Source organism: Megascapheus bottae, chromosome 24 (assembly GCF_031878675.1).
Source record: "Megascapheus bottae isolate mThoBot1 chromosome 24, mThoBot2.hap1, whole genome shotgun sequence".
Lineage (NCBI taxonomy): Eukaryota > Metazoa > Chordata > Mammalia > Rodentia > Geomyidae > Megascapheus > Megascapheus bottae.
Genome location: NC_143532.1, coordinates 18,715,119 through 18,730,640, shown reverse-complemented (window position 1 = coordinate 18,730,640; position 15,522 = coordinate 18,715,119). Strand labels below are relative to the sequence as shown.

Here is a 15,522-nt window from a genome sequence, read left to right as displayed (position 1 = left end):
CTTCTTTTTTTTTTCCCCCTTTTCTCTTTCTTTCCTTTTTTGAGTAGTTTATTGGAGGTAAGAGTCTCACAGGGACTTTTCTGACTGGGCTGGCTTTGAACTATGATCCCAGCCACTTGAGTAGATAGAATTACAGGCATGAGACTGGTGCCCAGCCACTTCCAGTTTTGTTTTTTTTTTTTTAATTTTTATTGTGGGGCTGGGAGTTTGGCCTAGTGGTAGAGTGCCTGCCTAGCGTGCATGAAGACCCGAATTTGATTCCTCAGTACCATATACCTAGAAAAAGCCGAAAGTGATGCTGTGGCTCAAGTGGTAGAGCTCTAGGCTTGAAAAAGCCCAAGGCCAGTGCTCAGGCCCCGAGTTTAAGCCCCAGGACTGGCAAAAAAATTATTTTGGAGTTAACTGAAGAATTTCATGGACTTTTCTGGCTAGGTTGACACTGAACTGGGATTTTCAGATTTCAGCCTCCCGAGTTGCTAGGATTGCAGGTGTGAGCCACCAATGCCAAGAATGTAGTACTTTTGTTCTTCAGTGAATGGCCAGATGTAAGCACAGAGGACTACAGGAGATACTCATTTGTAAATACCTAGGGACTATGATCTTCTGAGATTGCAGTGAGTCCCTCTACTACTTCTAGCTATAGACATGCCAAGCTGAAATTATTTGGGAGAGACAAAAGTCCTGAGTAACAGAGGAGGTGCAGATTCTATAGTGGGTTGCCATGGCAATCAGGTGTTTTTTTTTTTTTTGCCAGTCCTGGGGCTTGAACTCAGGACCTGAGCACTGCCCTTGAGCTTTTTCAAGGCTAGAGCTCTACCACTTGAGCCACAGCACTACTTTCAGCCTTTTCTAGGTATATGGTACTGAGGAATCAAATCTGGGTCTTCATGCTAGGCAGGCACTCTTACCACTAGGCCAGACTCCCAGTCCATGTTTTTTGTTTTTGGTTGGTTGTAGGGCTTGAACTCTGGGCCTGGGCTGTGTCCCTGAGCTCTTCAGCTCAAGGCTAGAGATCTACCAGTTTGAACCATAGTGCTACTTCCAGTTTTATGGAGGTTTATTGGAAATAAGAATCTCATGGACTTCCATGCCTGGGCTCTGAACTGTGATCGTCAGATCTCAGCTTCCTGAGTAGCTATAATTACCAGTGTGAGTCCCTGATACCTGGCTTCAGCTTCTTCTTCTATGCTTTTCCTGATAGTTGTTCACAGCTAAATGTTTTGGAATAAAAGGGACAGAGAATGGGCTGGGCCTGTGGCCTAGTGGTAGAGTGCTTGCCTCGCATGCACAAAACCCCGAATTCGATTCTTTGATAGCACATACACAGAAAAAGCTGAAGTGGTGCTGTGGCTCAAGTGGTAGAATGCTACCTTTGAGCAAAAAAATCTCAAGGTCAGTGCTCAGGATCTGAGTCCAAGCCCTAGAACTGGCAGAAAGAAAAAGGGAGGGGGAAGGGGACAAAGAAGGATCCCAGGGCTTTCTCCATCCACTGGAATGAGCATGGGGAACATAAGTGGATTAAGGGCTCAACAAGTAAACATCAGATGGTCACGGGGGACCGAGCAATTGTGCTGGGAATCTGGAGACAGGACCCCAGCTGACCCTGGTAACTGTAATAGGTCACCTTCTTTCTTTCCTTTTTATTTTAGTAATAATGAACTGGACCAGGTTCCCATCATAAAGAAATGCTAAACTGAATGGGAGTAAGAGAAGAGCTGACACTGCCAAAAAGAAATGTACTCTTGTCAGGTATTGATCGTCTACCCTGTAATTCTAGCTCTCAGGAGGTTGAGATATGAGGATTACAGTTTGAAGCCAACCTAGGCAGATAAAGCTGACTCCATCTCCGCCAGCAGATTTATACAAAGGCAACCTCTACTGACCAAATGAAGTAACTGCAGTTGCACAATCTAGTCAGTAAAATGACGAATAATACAGTCCTGCTACCTGCCAGGTATTCCCCAGGTATTATTATGTCTTGGATCTATAATACCTACAACCACAAGAAGAGAACCTCTGAAGCTCCGCATAACAGTACACCCCTAGCAATCCTAGCATTTGAGATCAACATTCAAGAGGACTCAGAGAATAGAATCAACTTCCTAAGTTCTCCTTGCATAAAAGACATATTTGAAACTGGATCCAGGTCTGAGAAGCCAATGGCTTTGCTGTGTAGGCCCCTGCATTAGCTTCATGGAGAGTGCTGGCCATAGGGTCTCAGACTCCACCATGAGAGGCAGAATCAGCATTTGTAGCCACTCCTGACTTACGAGCCTTCTAGGAGGCCATGGAGAGCCCCCAGCACCAATTTGCCCAATGAGAAATGCAGCCGTCAGTGAGTTTCAAAGCACTTTTATTTTTTTTTTCAAGTCAAGTACTTTTATTACATTGTCTCTGCTTTAACCCTGTAAGTCATACAAACATCAGTGACTGCCATTCTCATTTTCTGGTGGTATTGGGGCATGTGTTAATGAAATGCTCTACTCCCCCAGCCCTGTTTTTAGTTTGCTTTTCAGATAGGGTCTCATGCTTTTGTGTGAGCTGGCCTTGGATGGACAGAGATCCTACCTCTGTAGGTAGCTGAGATTACAGGTGTGTTCTTGCACTCCCGTTTTGAAAATAAGAGAATCAGAATCTTGAGAACATTTGTTTAGAGCCATCAGCTGACAGGCCTCCTGATAAGGATTGGCTGGGAGGGGATCTAAGGGTTTCTATGAGGGTCAAAGGTTCTTGGATTTGCAGTCTAGGTTTAGATCACAGGCTGGTTGAGAGTGGTTTCTGCTTACTTGCTTACTCATGCAAAGTCCTGTATGGCTCCACTTCTATATGTGACCCTGGCAAACCATTTAGCCACCCTCAGCCCCGGTTTTGTTTTGTTTTCTGCCAGTCCTGTAGCTTGAACTCAGGGCCTGAGCACTGTCCTTGGACTTTCTCAATGCTAGAGCTCTACTTGAGCCACAGCACCACTTCTGGCTTGACTATGTATGTAGTACCAAGGAACTGAACCCAGGTCTCCATGCATGTTAGGCAAGCACTCTACCCTTAGGCCAAACTCCCAGTTTCTCCACTTCTTTAATGTAAGGACTACATGAGGATGACCCAAGTAGTGTTAGTGCAATATGGGGACTTGTAAATGTTGCTATTTGCTTTCACACTCACTCAATCAGCTATTGAGCATGTGTTTTTCTCAGGCAGGCACTGGGCTATGGTGTCTAGTGGATCAAGAATCTACCTTGTTCCCATGTGTTTAGACTAATGAGGAGACAGATGAGAGTAGGGAATATTAAGGGATGTTGGGCCAAATACAGTGGCTCACACCTACAATCCTAGCTTCTCTGTGGCTTAAGGTCACTGTGGACAAAAAGTTTGTGAGACCCTTGTCACCCCAGCTATTTAGAAAGCAAAGAGTATGGAATGCAGTTCAAGGTAGCCTGGGGATAAACATAAAAAACAACTAAGGAAAAAATGGGCTGGTGGCATGAGTCAAGCAAGCACAAGGCTCTGAGTTCAAACCCCAGTACTGCCAAAAAGAAAATGTGACTTGAGTACCCTATATGAGAGGCCCAGTCAAGGTGGACACAGTAGGACTGGCCCAATTTAGAGAGGGACTGAGGGAAGTGGAAAGAAAGGCAGGGCTGGGTGAGACACAGTGGCTCATAGCTATAATCCTAGCTTTTCAGGAGCTGAAATCTGAGGATCAAAGTTCAAAGCCAGCCCAGGCACTACAGAGCGTGAGACTCTTTTATCTCCAATCAATCACTAGAAAACGGGAGGTGGGGTTGTAGCTTACTGAGTAGGGCAATAGCCTTGAGCTGAAGAGCTCTGGGACAACGCCCAAGCCCAGAGTTCAAGTCCCATGACAAAAGAAAGACAAATAGACAGAGACAGACAAGAAAGGCTGGTGTTCAGAGTCTCTCCCAGGTCCCTGTCTGGTTAGGGACTCCTGAGACAGAGGGCCAAATGCCATCTACATTTCCTAGTTCAACCCCTCTTTCTCCGTCTGTGCCCTAGACTGTCCCCAGCGCTACACGGGACACAGTTCTGCTGCACAGGCCTGTTATTAACCGCCCTTCCTCCTCTGAGTGTGCTTGACAGAGGAGCAGTGAAAGGCCTTGATGAGAAGGGGCAGGGAGGGAGGGCTCCAGAGACCAGGACCCAGGTCCCTGTCCCTTTCCCTCCATGGCCTGTCTATGCAGCTTTCCCGCTGTACATACCCTAACTCCTGAAACGCAGCCCTTAGAGTCTGTCTGCCTGGCCTTGGCAGGGCTTGTGGCTGGGCAGGAGGCTGTAGGAGAGGAAGGAAGAGTGGGTGCTAGGAGGGGCCATGAGAAGGAAGCTACAGCTCCTGCTCCTCCTCCTGCCAGTGGGGCTGATGGAAGCTCCCCTTCTCCATCCGGCTCTTGCTTCCTAGATTGGAAGATTGGGTGAGGGCTACTGGGTGGGCACCCCCTATTACTGCTAACACAGGTTTTAGGATTAGGGAGGGAATAAACATTGGGGTTCCTGAGGAGGAAAGCTAATCCTGTACCTTAACAGAGTGAGCCAGTGGGGGTGGGGGGAGGGGATCCTAACAGGAAGACATGCAATCTGTCCTTAACCTACTGGCATCAACAATCCAGGTATGAGCTCTGTAGGGCACGGAGCAGCCTACCTGATGGAGGTGTGCAGCCAGAGAAGCTGGTGAGAGGGTCTGGCACTCACCCAGCCCTCCTGCTCGGCCCAAGCAACAAAACAAAAATGCCAGAGAGGGGGAGACAGGCTGGGGGAGGAGGAGGCAGCCAAGACTGAGATAGGAAGGGAAACTTTTAGGTTCCAGTGGTCCTTTTCCCTTTGGGCTCTCAGGCTGTGGTTGGCTGGGGAGGGGAAGAGGAGGGTCAGTGAGAAGGTAAACAATTACACACACACACACACACACAGGAACTTCACTCAGGTTTTGGTCAGCTCAGCCCACAGGGCTTGAAAAGTTCCCAGGCTCTGTCATTCCCCACCCTGACCTTCTGAAAAGGGCCCATCTGGAACAGGAAGGGAAAAACACCAGCCTACCTTCACCAATGGATAAAGTTAAAGAAGGAGCACTCACAGCACCACAGCACAGGCAGCCCCTGGTCTCAGAGCCAGGCTGGCACCATTTGTAAACATGAGACTTGATGTTTGGGGACACAGGAGAGGATGCCCCGCCTTTGGAGAGTCAGGGTGAGATCTCCCCCTGCCCCCCACTGAGACTTGGGGAATAGCAATTAGCCATGGCAATGTGGCTAGCAGGCTCCCTGAGCATCTGGGGAATAGACAGCTGTCTCTGTACATCTGTATAACTCCATGGCCACCTTCAGAAGCTCAGATCCCAGAAGTTTCCACTGGCCATGGCTGCTGGGGACAGGAACGGGCACTGAACATAGCCCCTATGCTGCACAGGCAACTCTGGGGCAAGGGAGGATGCCAGCTTTTTGCACACGGCCTTTCTCCAGGGACATCAAAATGGGTTCTCTTCTAAGATGCTTTCCATCCACTGAACTGAGAAAGTCGAGACGTGGAGGAGGAGGAAACTCCTGTGGGACATGAGACCAGCCCCTGCCTTCAGCACTGTAGGGGCTGAGAAGCAGGAAGGGCAAGGGTCTGAGGTGGTAGGGGGCTAATTCTTCCTGGAAAAGATGTCTGGGTGCCATCACCCCGGCTGGAATGATGTTGGAGCTGGGGTAGCCCAGTGCTCTGAGAAATGGCTCCTGGGGTCCACAATGGCAGTGGCTATGCCAAGAGATTCATGAAGATGGCACTGGCTGTCGTCTGGCCGAAGATGAAGGCTCCCAGGGTGACTAAGAGGACTCCATAACTGACCAATGCCCACCAGCTGTAGGGCAGAGGGCGAGAGGGACAGGTCAGTCAACTTGTTTCTGACTCTGCACACTTATCAACTAAGCTCTGTAACAGAAGTACACTGTGTCTGATGGAAGAGCACCTCTGAGTTTCCAGGGCCTTTTCTATAAAGAGGCATTTGGGCCAGGTGTCTAAAGGTAAGGAGATGGAGGCCTAGTGGAGTTAACTGAATGGTTGAAGCATACTAGGGTGGGACCAGGGCACAAATGCAGGTCTCCTGACCGAGAGAAGGTCAAGGAACAAGCAAGTCATGTGGAATGTGACCTTTAAGAGACAAAAAGCCAGCGGTGGCTCACGTCTGTAATCCTAGCTACTTGGGAGGCTGAGATCTGAGGATCAACGTTCAAAGCCAGCCCAGGCACAAAAAGGCCTGAGACTCTTATCTCCAATTAACCTCTAGAAAATGGGAATTGGGGCTTAGCTCAAGGGTAGGATGGTAGCCTTGAGCTGAAGAGCTCAGGGACAGCGCCCAGGCTGAGTTCAAGCCCCATAACCCAGCAAAAGAAAGAGAGAGATAGGGGGGGAGAGAAAGTAGACAACTACAAATACTCAGCTATCAAAAACACCAGCAAGTGCTCTACCATTTGAGCCACAGCTCCACTTCTGGCTTTTTTTTTCCCTTTTCTTTTTTTGGTAATTTACCGGAGATAAGAGTCTCACAGACTTTTCTGCCTGGGCTGGCTTTGAACTGTTATCTTCAGATCTTAGCCTCCTGAGTAGCTAGGATTACAAGCAAGAGCCATTGACGCCTGCCTGTTCTTGTTTTTTTGAGATAGGGTCTTGCTATGTAGCCCAGGCCAGTATTGAATACTTGATCCTCTTGTCTTAACCTTCTGAGTCCTAGGATACAAGTGTTATTTGTGGGATATTTCTTTTTTGTTTTCTTGTAGTGTTGGGGATAGAACCCAGGGCCTCATGCATGTGAGACAAGTGTTCTACCACCGAGCTACATTCCCAGCCCTTGGAATAATTTTCCTTTTTCTTTTTTGCCAGTTGTGGGACTTGAACTCAGGGCCTAGGCACTGTTTTTCTGAGCTTCTTTGCGCTCAAAGCTAAGGCTCTACCACCTCAACAACAGCGCCACTCCTGGGCTTTTTCTGAAAAGTTTATTAGGGATAAGAGACGCATGGACTTTCCTGCTCAGGCTGGCTTCGAACCCTGATCCTCAGGCCTTAGTCTCCTAAGTAGCTAGTATTATAGGTGTGAGCCACTGGTGTCCAACAGCATCATTTTTCTTAAAGCATGTAAACCTTTCGTTCAGCCTGTTCAATACTCATTAACACGTGTTTTTCAGTTACAAGTGTGCCATAACTTACAGGCAGCACAGGCAAGGCAAAGGGCGCTATCATTCAGTGTTGCTGAGACTTTGGAACTGCTTTTTAGGAAGGTAATTAGGAAACCCATGTGCCAAAGCAAAATGAAGTGCCTCCTGACTCACCAATTTTTTATGAACTGATCTCATCAAAATCACCAAATGGATGTGGCAAGATGTGTGACAGGACATGCTCACATGACACTGTATCTTGAATCCATTAAAAGAAGGAAGAACCAGGCATTGCGGCACATGCCTGTAACATTCACTAGGGAGGCCAAGACAAGAGGACTGCAAGTTTGAGGCCAAGCTGGGCCACATAATGACTATAAGAGCAGTATGGGTTATGTAGTAAGACCCTGAATTGAAATCAACAAAAACCACGCACAGTAAGCTTCCATATCTGTGCATAGCCGTGTATAACTCGTTTCAAGGAGCACAGTCCACGGGGATAATGGGGAGAGGGCATGATGGGGAACTGGGAGACACTTGATTTTTACTAAGTCCTTCAGTAGTATTTTTAATTGTTACAACTAGTGTAGATTACCTATTTAAAAACTATGCATTCAATCCGCATTGTTTTCCAAGTCCTCCTGTGAATGGTAAGACCCTCTCCCAGTCCACCCTGGCCACAATCCCAGGAGGCCCTTGGGTCCGCTTTGCTTTACCTGGCTGGTTTGACCTCTTCCATTTCTGACAGCTTGGCTTGAATGAGGCACAGCCCTGAAAGAGAAGAGGTGGCCCTGGGTTTGGAGGGAGCAGGGTCTGGCTCCCTCCCTCAGCACAAGAGGCAGTGGGGTGGTAGAAAAAGGCCTGTTTTTTCCTTTAGAGAGACTCCACCCCTGCCCTCCACTCCACTACTCTCAGTCGGAGGCCTTGCTTCTGCTCTCTCCATAGGCCAGCACCTGACATGCATGGGTTGGGCTGTACATAGGGCTCAGAGCCAAATGGTGACTCTTTGGTAGTTCACACTACAGGTTCCTTCCAGTGAACTCCTTAGTAGACAGGACTTCCTTGTTCCAAGTCCAGTGGGAAGGGCTTTCAGGCCCCTTCAGATAGACGTAAGTGAGTCTGAGTTTTTAATGGCCTTGGCAGCCAGATCCCTAAGTCAAGTAGGCACACATGCTTGAATGAAAAGTGAGAATGGAAGCATAGGGCCCAGCTGATGGGTCTGAAAGGGCTTGAGGCTTTCTAGCTGAGCTTGTTAACCTCTGGGCAAGACTGCCCTCAGTGAGCCTCACATCCTACCCATGAAAGGGAGATGATAATCTTCCCTTCAGGGGTATATGCTGACCCCCAGGCAGCTGAGGTGGGCAAGAGACACAGGTTGGTAGTTTACCCTCCCTGGGCTAGCAGTGAGCTGAGGCCAAGGAGGCCATGAAAAGGAGCTGAGACAGGGGCAGCAGGGGCTCACACCTGGAAAAACGAAGATGAAGCAGGCAGCCAGGCCTCCAATGACCGAGATGACCTTGCCGATGTCAGGGATGAAGAGAGCCAGCAGCAGGGTGAGCAGGAACCACACCAGTGTCTGCAGCACACGCCGTTGCCGCTCGCGCCCCACATCCTCCTCCACGGGGGTCCCCTGGTAGCGCAGCCATAGGCCTTCGACCACCGCCCTACCGGTGTGAGGAGGAGCTTGAGGGTTTCCATATTAATGCCTCCTGCCTCTCGGTCACATGAACCAGACCTTGAACTGGGTAGATTGCAGGCAGGGACCTGGACTGAGCCCAGGCCTTCTGTAACATAGGCCTCCATCACCATGGTGATGGGGACCACGAAGGCTCAGGGATTTGCCTCATCACATGAAAATGACACTAAATTACAAGAAACTGGGTGGAGTTTCCAAAAGGGTGGGTGTCTGTGTCAGAGCTCAGAGAAAGGAACTGGACGGGAGATTCCTCAAGGCCTCACAGAATGTTCTGGTTACCCTGGGACAAAGGACTTGTCAGATCCTCACTCGCAGTACTTGGGGGCCATTCTAGGCAAGGACATTTCTCTATTGCCTTATACTTCTTCCACAAAATGGCTTCCACATAAGGCCAAGAGCCACACTGGAGGGCTTCCAGAGCTCTGAGCGGGCTGGGGAGGGGTCTCACCGCCCACAGAAGTGCAGGATGGGGTAGGAGGTAAGCACACTCAGGATGATGAAGGCTCGGGCCACAGCCACAGCCATGTCTGTGGAAGGGTAGGACAGGAGCACATCTGGGTCCACAGCAGTTCCGAAGGTCAGGAAACCACAGATGCCTGTGGACAGGGACAAGGGGAATGGGAACAGGTGGGTGGCCTGAGGAGGTGAGGGGTGGACTAGTTACTACTATTGGGTGTTGGCAACTCAGGAAGTTGAGCCTGGGGGAATTGATCTCAGAAGGTGCCTCCCCACCCTGCCTTCTGAGATCCCTTCCTGCTAGAAGCTCTCTAGCCCTCATACCACATTTCTTTCTGTCTTTTTCTTGTCCTTACTGGGGCTTAAACTCTAGGCTTGGGCACTATCCCTGAGCTTCTTTTGCTTAAGGCTGGCACACTACCACTTGAGCCACTTCTGGCCTTTTCTGTTTATGTGGTACTAAGGAATTGGAACCCAGGGCTTCATGCATGCTAGGCAAGCACTCTACCACTAAGCCACATTCCCAGCCCACCCTACCACATTTCTGAACTTGAACTTGTCTTGTATTCTTGTCTTAGAATCTCTGTGCTCATGGTCTGATTAGCTCTTCATTTCACCATTAGGCTCTCAGTTCAGATGGCCCCTCCTCAAACTATACTGCCCTTCCACAACCACCCTCACGCCAGGCTCTCACTCATCCCCCCATTCTATTTTCTTCAGAGTACATCTCAATTGTCTCTCTAGCCAGGACATAAACCTCACTGTACAAATACTTGGCCTGTTTGCCTTTCCTGTCTCTAGCTATGCTTCAGAGGCTGGAATAGTGCTGGCCCTAGCAGCCCCCGCCCCACCTTTCTCTTGCCAGGGAAGGGCCACAGGGTCCTTGTCCAAACCACTCCATGCAGTAGCCCAAGTCTTCATTCCCCAGCCACTCCCCTGCAAGAAACACTTCATCTCAATCACCCTCCTCATGATCTGTCCAGCCTCATGGCTACCTGCCTTCTTATCTCTGCAGCCCAGCTACACAGAGCTCCTTTCTGACCCTGGTTCAGAGATTCTGCTTCTTCAGAATGCTCATTCCACCCTTCAGATTCCGCCTCATCACCTGAGCCTCCCCAGATGGACCCTCCTCAGAGAGGGGCCTTCTGTGAACCCACCCCTACCCATCGTGACGGCACCAGAACCCTTATTCACTATTCACTCTCACATGACTGGCTCCACAAGGAGAATGCCATGCCCCCAGGGACGCACGTTCATCACCTTCACTGACAATAGCTTCTGAAACTTAGTAGGCACCAATCTAGAACCCATGAATGAATGGAGGAACATGCTTTTCTCATCTTAACCAGCCCACATCCAACCCAATGTCTACAAAGTGTTTGTTGTCCTGGTCCTTGAAGGGGAAGCACTCACCTGTGCCCAGGTAGACAGCCAGGGCTATGACCATGGCGGCTGTTACCACTCCGCCCCAGGTCTTCACCTCGGGCCTCTGCATGCTGTTGAAGACGGGCACACTGCTTACATGGCACTGTTTGGGTGAAGAGCATGGTGATAGTGGGGACGGAGGCCTTGGGGACAAAGGCCCTGGGAACAAGAGGAAATTGCAGGGCCCCTGCTTTATCCTCCCCTTCCCGCCCAGTATTCCACCCATCTAGCCTGTGATATGAGTTCCATCCTAGGGTGAGGGATGGCCTAAGGGAATGGCAGAGATCTTGTAGCTGGCACCTGAAATCCGAAGCAGATGGTGGGCATAGCATTGAACACAGACATCCAGGAAGCTGGCCTGAGAACAAACAATGAACAGCCGCCTGTGATGCTTTCGGAGCGTCTCTCCCATCTATGCTTCCCCCACGCCACCACCGCCTCCAGCGGCCAGCATTCCACATGCCGAGCACCTCCATTTAAAGTGCAGTGAACCAAGACCCTGTAAGGTCCTCTTAAAGCCCAAATTCTGAATTTCTGACTTGCTTTTTCTGATCAAAAAATTATATATATATGCAGAAAAAATTATAAAGGCAGAAGGATAGATTTAAGAGAAAAAAAATGGACTCATGCTTGTAAAGAAGATACAGAAAATAGAGATAAATGGTGTCAGGAAATTGTGCACTCTCACTCTAGAAGTCTCTCCAACCTGGGCTGTGTCTAGCACCTAGCATCTGTCAGATCTCACTAGGGTTTCTCACCATCTCCCTTCATTGCTTGGTGAGTCAGCCCTTCTCAGAGTCAATAAGCCTCAGCAAGAGCCCATGTGGCCTTGGATGCTTGACCCAACCCCTCCCAGGGCCAATGCGACAGGTTCTACCCTGTCAGCCTCACCCACCTTGTGAGGATATCCCCTGGGGTCATCTCGTCATCTGGCCAGATGTATTTGATAATAACGATGGCAGTGACATACCAGGTGCCCACGACGCTCAGGAAGCTATCAGAAAGGACAGAGTGACTTTTTCCTCCCCAGTCCCAGTGGCCCCTTGTTTGATGCCATCTCAGGGTTTCTACCAACTGTGCTTGGGATGGAACTATGATAAGCAAAGTCTTGGGACATAGGTTTCATGGAGACCTGCCACAGGTAGGAGGGAGCTGGAAGCCAGTGTGTAGCCTTTCTGGCTATTGGCACATACGATATAGTTTAGCTCCATGGCTCAGAGACCATGTTGGAGAACTGGGCTCCATAGCACAGCAACAACTTGGATCTGAGCCGCCCAGACTTGACAGGGTCAGCTGCAGGCTGTTCTGTGGGTCTTTTGAGCACTAAGAGATGCTGAAGGTAAAGGATGAGTATACAGAAGAATACCAACATTTAAGGGGACCATGGAGACAACAGAATGCAGTCCTTTGCTTATAGAATAGGTAACTGCCTGGACACAGCCCCCCACCTCTTACCCCATCCTTCAGACATGGAGCCAGGCAGCCAGCGTCTCCCTTCATCATGAGCTACATGGAAGATGCTTCCAGGCTGGCATCTCTAAATGACCTCAAAGCCCATGTTCCCAGGAAAAGCCTCCAAGCTAGCAGGTTGCCTTCTCACTTCTTGATACTCTCCTTCTTTGATAAGGATATTTAGAACTGACTTTCTCACGGATGCAATGGATAGTGACAGAAAAGGAAAGTCTTGGGCCTCAAACACTATGCGCCTCGGTCTGCTCATCCTTGATACCCAAGAAGGCGAGATGCCATAGAGGGTCTCCAGCAGCCCATGACCAGAGCTCTGTCCCACCCACACTGGGGTGGCACCTCCAAACCTGGCATATTTCTGGAAGCCAATCTCTCTGGGAATGGAGAGGGGCAGGATGAAGAGGAAGGCAGTGAGGCTGATGGTGAATTTGCGGTCTGTGTACCAAAGGCTGCTGTTGGCTCCCTCTGGCTCCTTGGCTATCACAGCTATAACTGCATGGGGAGGAAGGCAATGTCATTCTAGGCCATCAGAATGTGGCTTTCCTACTCTGTTATGCCTCAGGCTTTCTGTCACTGGGCCCAAGTTCAGACAAGGTCAGGCAAGTACTTAATCCTTTTTCTTTCCCACCCGGGATCCTCAGGGTTAGGGGGAGATGAGGGAGGTGCTTTGGGAAGAATCTTACTCTTGTCTTGCTGGTCCCCAATGATGATGAGGAAGGCGATACAGGTACCGAAGGTGTAGACAGCGATGGCCACCTCGCACAGCACACCTGTTAGCTTGCCACACACAGCCCATACCACCTCCTGGTAGGTCCTTTCATTGCTGGCCTGGGAACAGTAGGCCAAGATGACCAGGCCACTGATGATGAAAACCAGCATGCCCTGTAGGCAGGGAGAAAGGAGAGTGTGAGATAGGCTGACAGCTAAGGGTGTCCTGGGCTCACACACTATTCACTGAACCAATGCCCAAAGTGCCTCTGGCAAATGGATCTCATTTGGCAAGGCAATTTTAACTGACTGTTAGAGGTTGCCAAGTTGAGGTTTTCTTTAAGAAATAAGAGTTCTGGGGGCCGGGAGTTTGGCCTAGTGGTTAAAGTGCTTGCCTAGCATGCATGAAGACCAGGGTTCAATTCCTCGGTACCACATACATAGAAAAAAGCCGGAAGTGGTGCTGAGGCTCAAGTGGTAGAGCTCTAGCCTTGAGAAAGTCCAAGGACAGTGCTCAGGCCCTGAGCCCATGCCCAGGACTGGCAAAAAAAAAAAAAAAAAAAAAAAAGAAATAAGAGTTCTGGGCTGGGAGTTTGGCCTAGTGGTTAAAGTGCTTGCCTAGCATGCACAAAGACCCGGGTTCGATTCCTCGGTACCACATATATAGAAAAAAGCCAGAAGTGGTGCTGAGGCTCAAGTGGTAGAGCTCTAGCCTTGAGAAAGTCCAAGGACAGTGCTCAGGCCCTGAGCTCAAGCCCAGGACTGGCAAAAAAAAAAAAAAAAAAGAAATAAGAGTTCTTGGAAAGCTGAAAACACAATCAAAATAACACCTAAAAAGTTAACCATGCCGGGCCGGGAATTTGGCTCAGTAGTAGAGGGCTTGCCTAGCATGCATGAAGACCTGGGTTCGATTCCTTGTTACCACATACATAAAAAAGCAAGAAGTGGTACTGTGGCTCAAATGATAGAGCTCTAGCCTTGAGAAAGCCCAAGGACAGTGCTCAGGCCCTGAGTCCAAGGCCCAGGACTGGCAAAAAAAAAAGTTAACCATACAATTCATGTTTTTGTTTTTGATTGTAATTAATAAAAGGGTTACATGATATTTGCCAGATAGAAGATGCATTAATTCACATGTCTTGGTGCAATTCATGTTTGTGTTTGTGTGTGTATGTGTGTTTTCTTTTTGCCAGTCCCAGGGCTTGAACTCAGGGCCTGGGCACTGTCCTTGGACACTTTTGCTCAAGGCTACTGCTCTGCCACTTGAGCCACAGAGCCCTTTCTGGCTTTTTCTGTGTATGTGGTACCAAGGAATCAAACCCAAGGCTTCGTGAATGCTAGGTGAGCATTCTACCACTAGGCTACGCTCCCAGCCTGCAATTCATGTCTAAATCTCCCTGAAGACTTCTGATAAGAGTAGAACAGAGTAAATGGAATAACTTGATAATGTCTGCCAGGTATAAGGGAGGGGAAGAATGGTAGCCTCAGTCCATAGCTGTTCTACAGACGCAGCGCCCACCCACTCATCTGTCATGGGTTTGTATACTCACCATCTGCAGGGAGATGCCAGCTGCCACACCCCCAGCAGTCCTGAAGGCTGCTGGGAAGTTAAGCAGCCCTGCACCCAGGCAGGCATTCACAACGATGAAGATGGCCCCAAGTGTGGATGTGGTGCCTCTGTTGGGACCCTCAGGAGAGGCTTCCCCCTCATTTTTGGGGGTTGTGTCTACACAGGGACTCTGCAGCAGTCGGGCTCGCTCCCCAGCATCAGTGCTGGAGTCCCATTCGCTGTACTCATTGTTAATGCTAAACTGTGCCATGGTCCTGAAAGTTGTCTTCCTGTAAGAGCTCGGGTTCTGTCTCACGACCACATCTCTGGGAGTAACTGAGGAACACTCGCTTGCTCAAGACAGCTATTTTACGAGGACTCTTGTCAACCTAGATGGGAAACAGGCAGGTATTACTGTTATCCTGAAATGGGGAGTTCAAATCTTCATGTGCCTCTGGGAAGGATATTGCACTATGCGCCACTATGAGATGGCAGACCAAAAAATACACCAGATGTAAACCTTGTTTGTTTCAGCCTTAGAGACATTACAAGGTAAACAAAGACAAACAGAAAAGAGAGGAGGATACCACACCTAGAACTGATGCTCACACAGCAGCACTAGAAAGGCCCCTTCTGAGCAGGTATGCCATGGAAGTATCTTATCTCACTGAATCCTATGACAGCCTTGTGATTACAGGGTCAGAGAGATCAACTTACTAACTCTAGGTTGGATATGAGCAGGCCGTGGTGCAGGATCTGAACCGGTATCTGTCAGCCTGTTTCCACACCACGGATCTCAAGAGGTGGTCTTATCGACAACTGTACAAGTTTCGATGGCTTATATATGGCCCAGCACATTCCCCTGGTGCCTAAAGGACCATGTGTGCCTTCCCCACTTCCCAGAAGAGATGTGGCTAGAGAGAGGCTGGGAGCATTCCAAGTACAGGAAGCCTTTCCTGGAGTTACTGAAGGCCTAGTATTGCTTAGGCACTTCCTTGCAGCATTCTCTTGTGAGCTAGCAATGTATGGGCCAGGGTTTATTTCCCCTGGCTAAGTTACCAGGCTCTAAGGCTACACACATGGTGGTGA

General features: G+C 49.3%; 1 protein-coding gene across 1 annotated transcript; it reads right to left on the bottom strand.

The window, feature by feature from the left end:
- Positions 1-2,604: 2,604 nt before the first annotated feature.
- On the bottom strand, positions 2,605-14,818 carry Slc38a7 (solute carrier family 38 member 7). The gene is made up of 10 exons (XM_090357538.1): positions 14,435-14,818; positions 12,863-13,061; positions 12,527-12,671; positions 11,608-11,706; positions 11,013-11,070; positions 10,701-10,815; positions 9,280-9,427; positions 8,600-8,799; positions 7,852-7,906; positions 2,605-5,845 (listed from the first exon to the last, which is right to left on the bottom strand). The coding sequence occupies exons 1-10, from the start codon at positions 14,702-14,704 to the stop codon at positions 5,743-5,745; spliced, it is 1,392 nt and encodes a 463-aa protein (XP_090213664.1). The 5' UTR covers positions 14,705-14,818; the 3' UTR covers positions 2,605-5,742.
- Between the last annotated feature and the right edge of the window lie 704 nt (positions 14,819-15,522).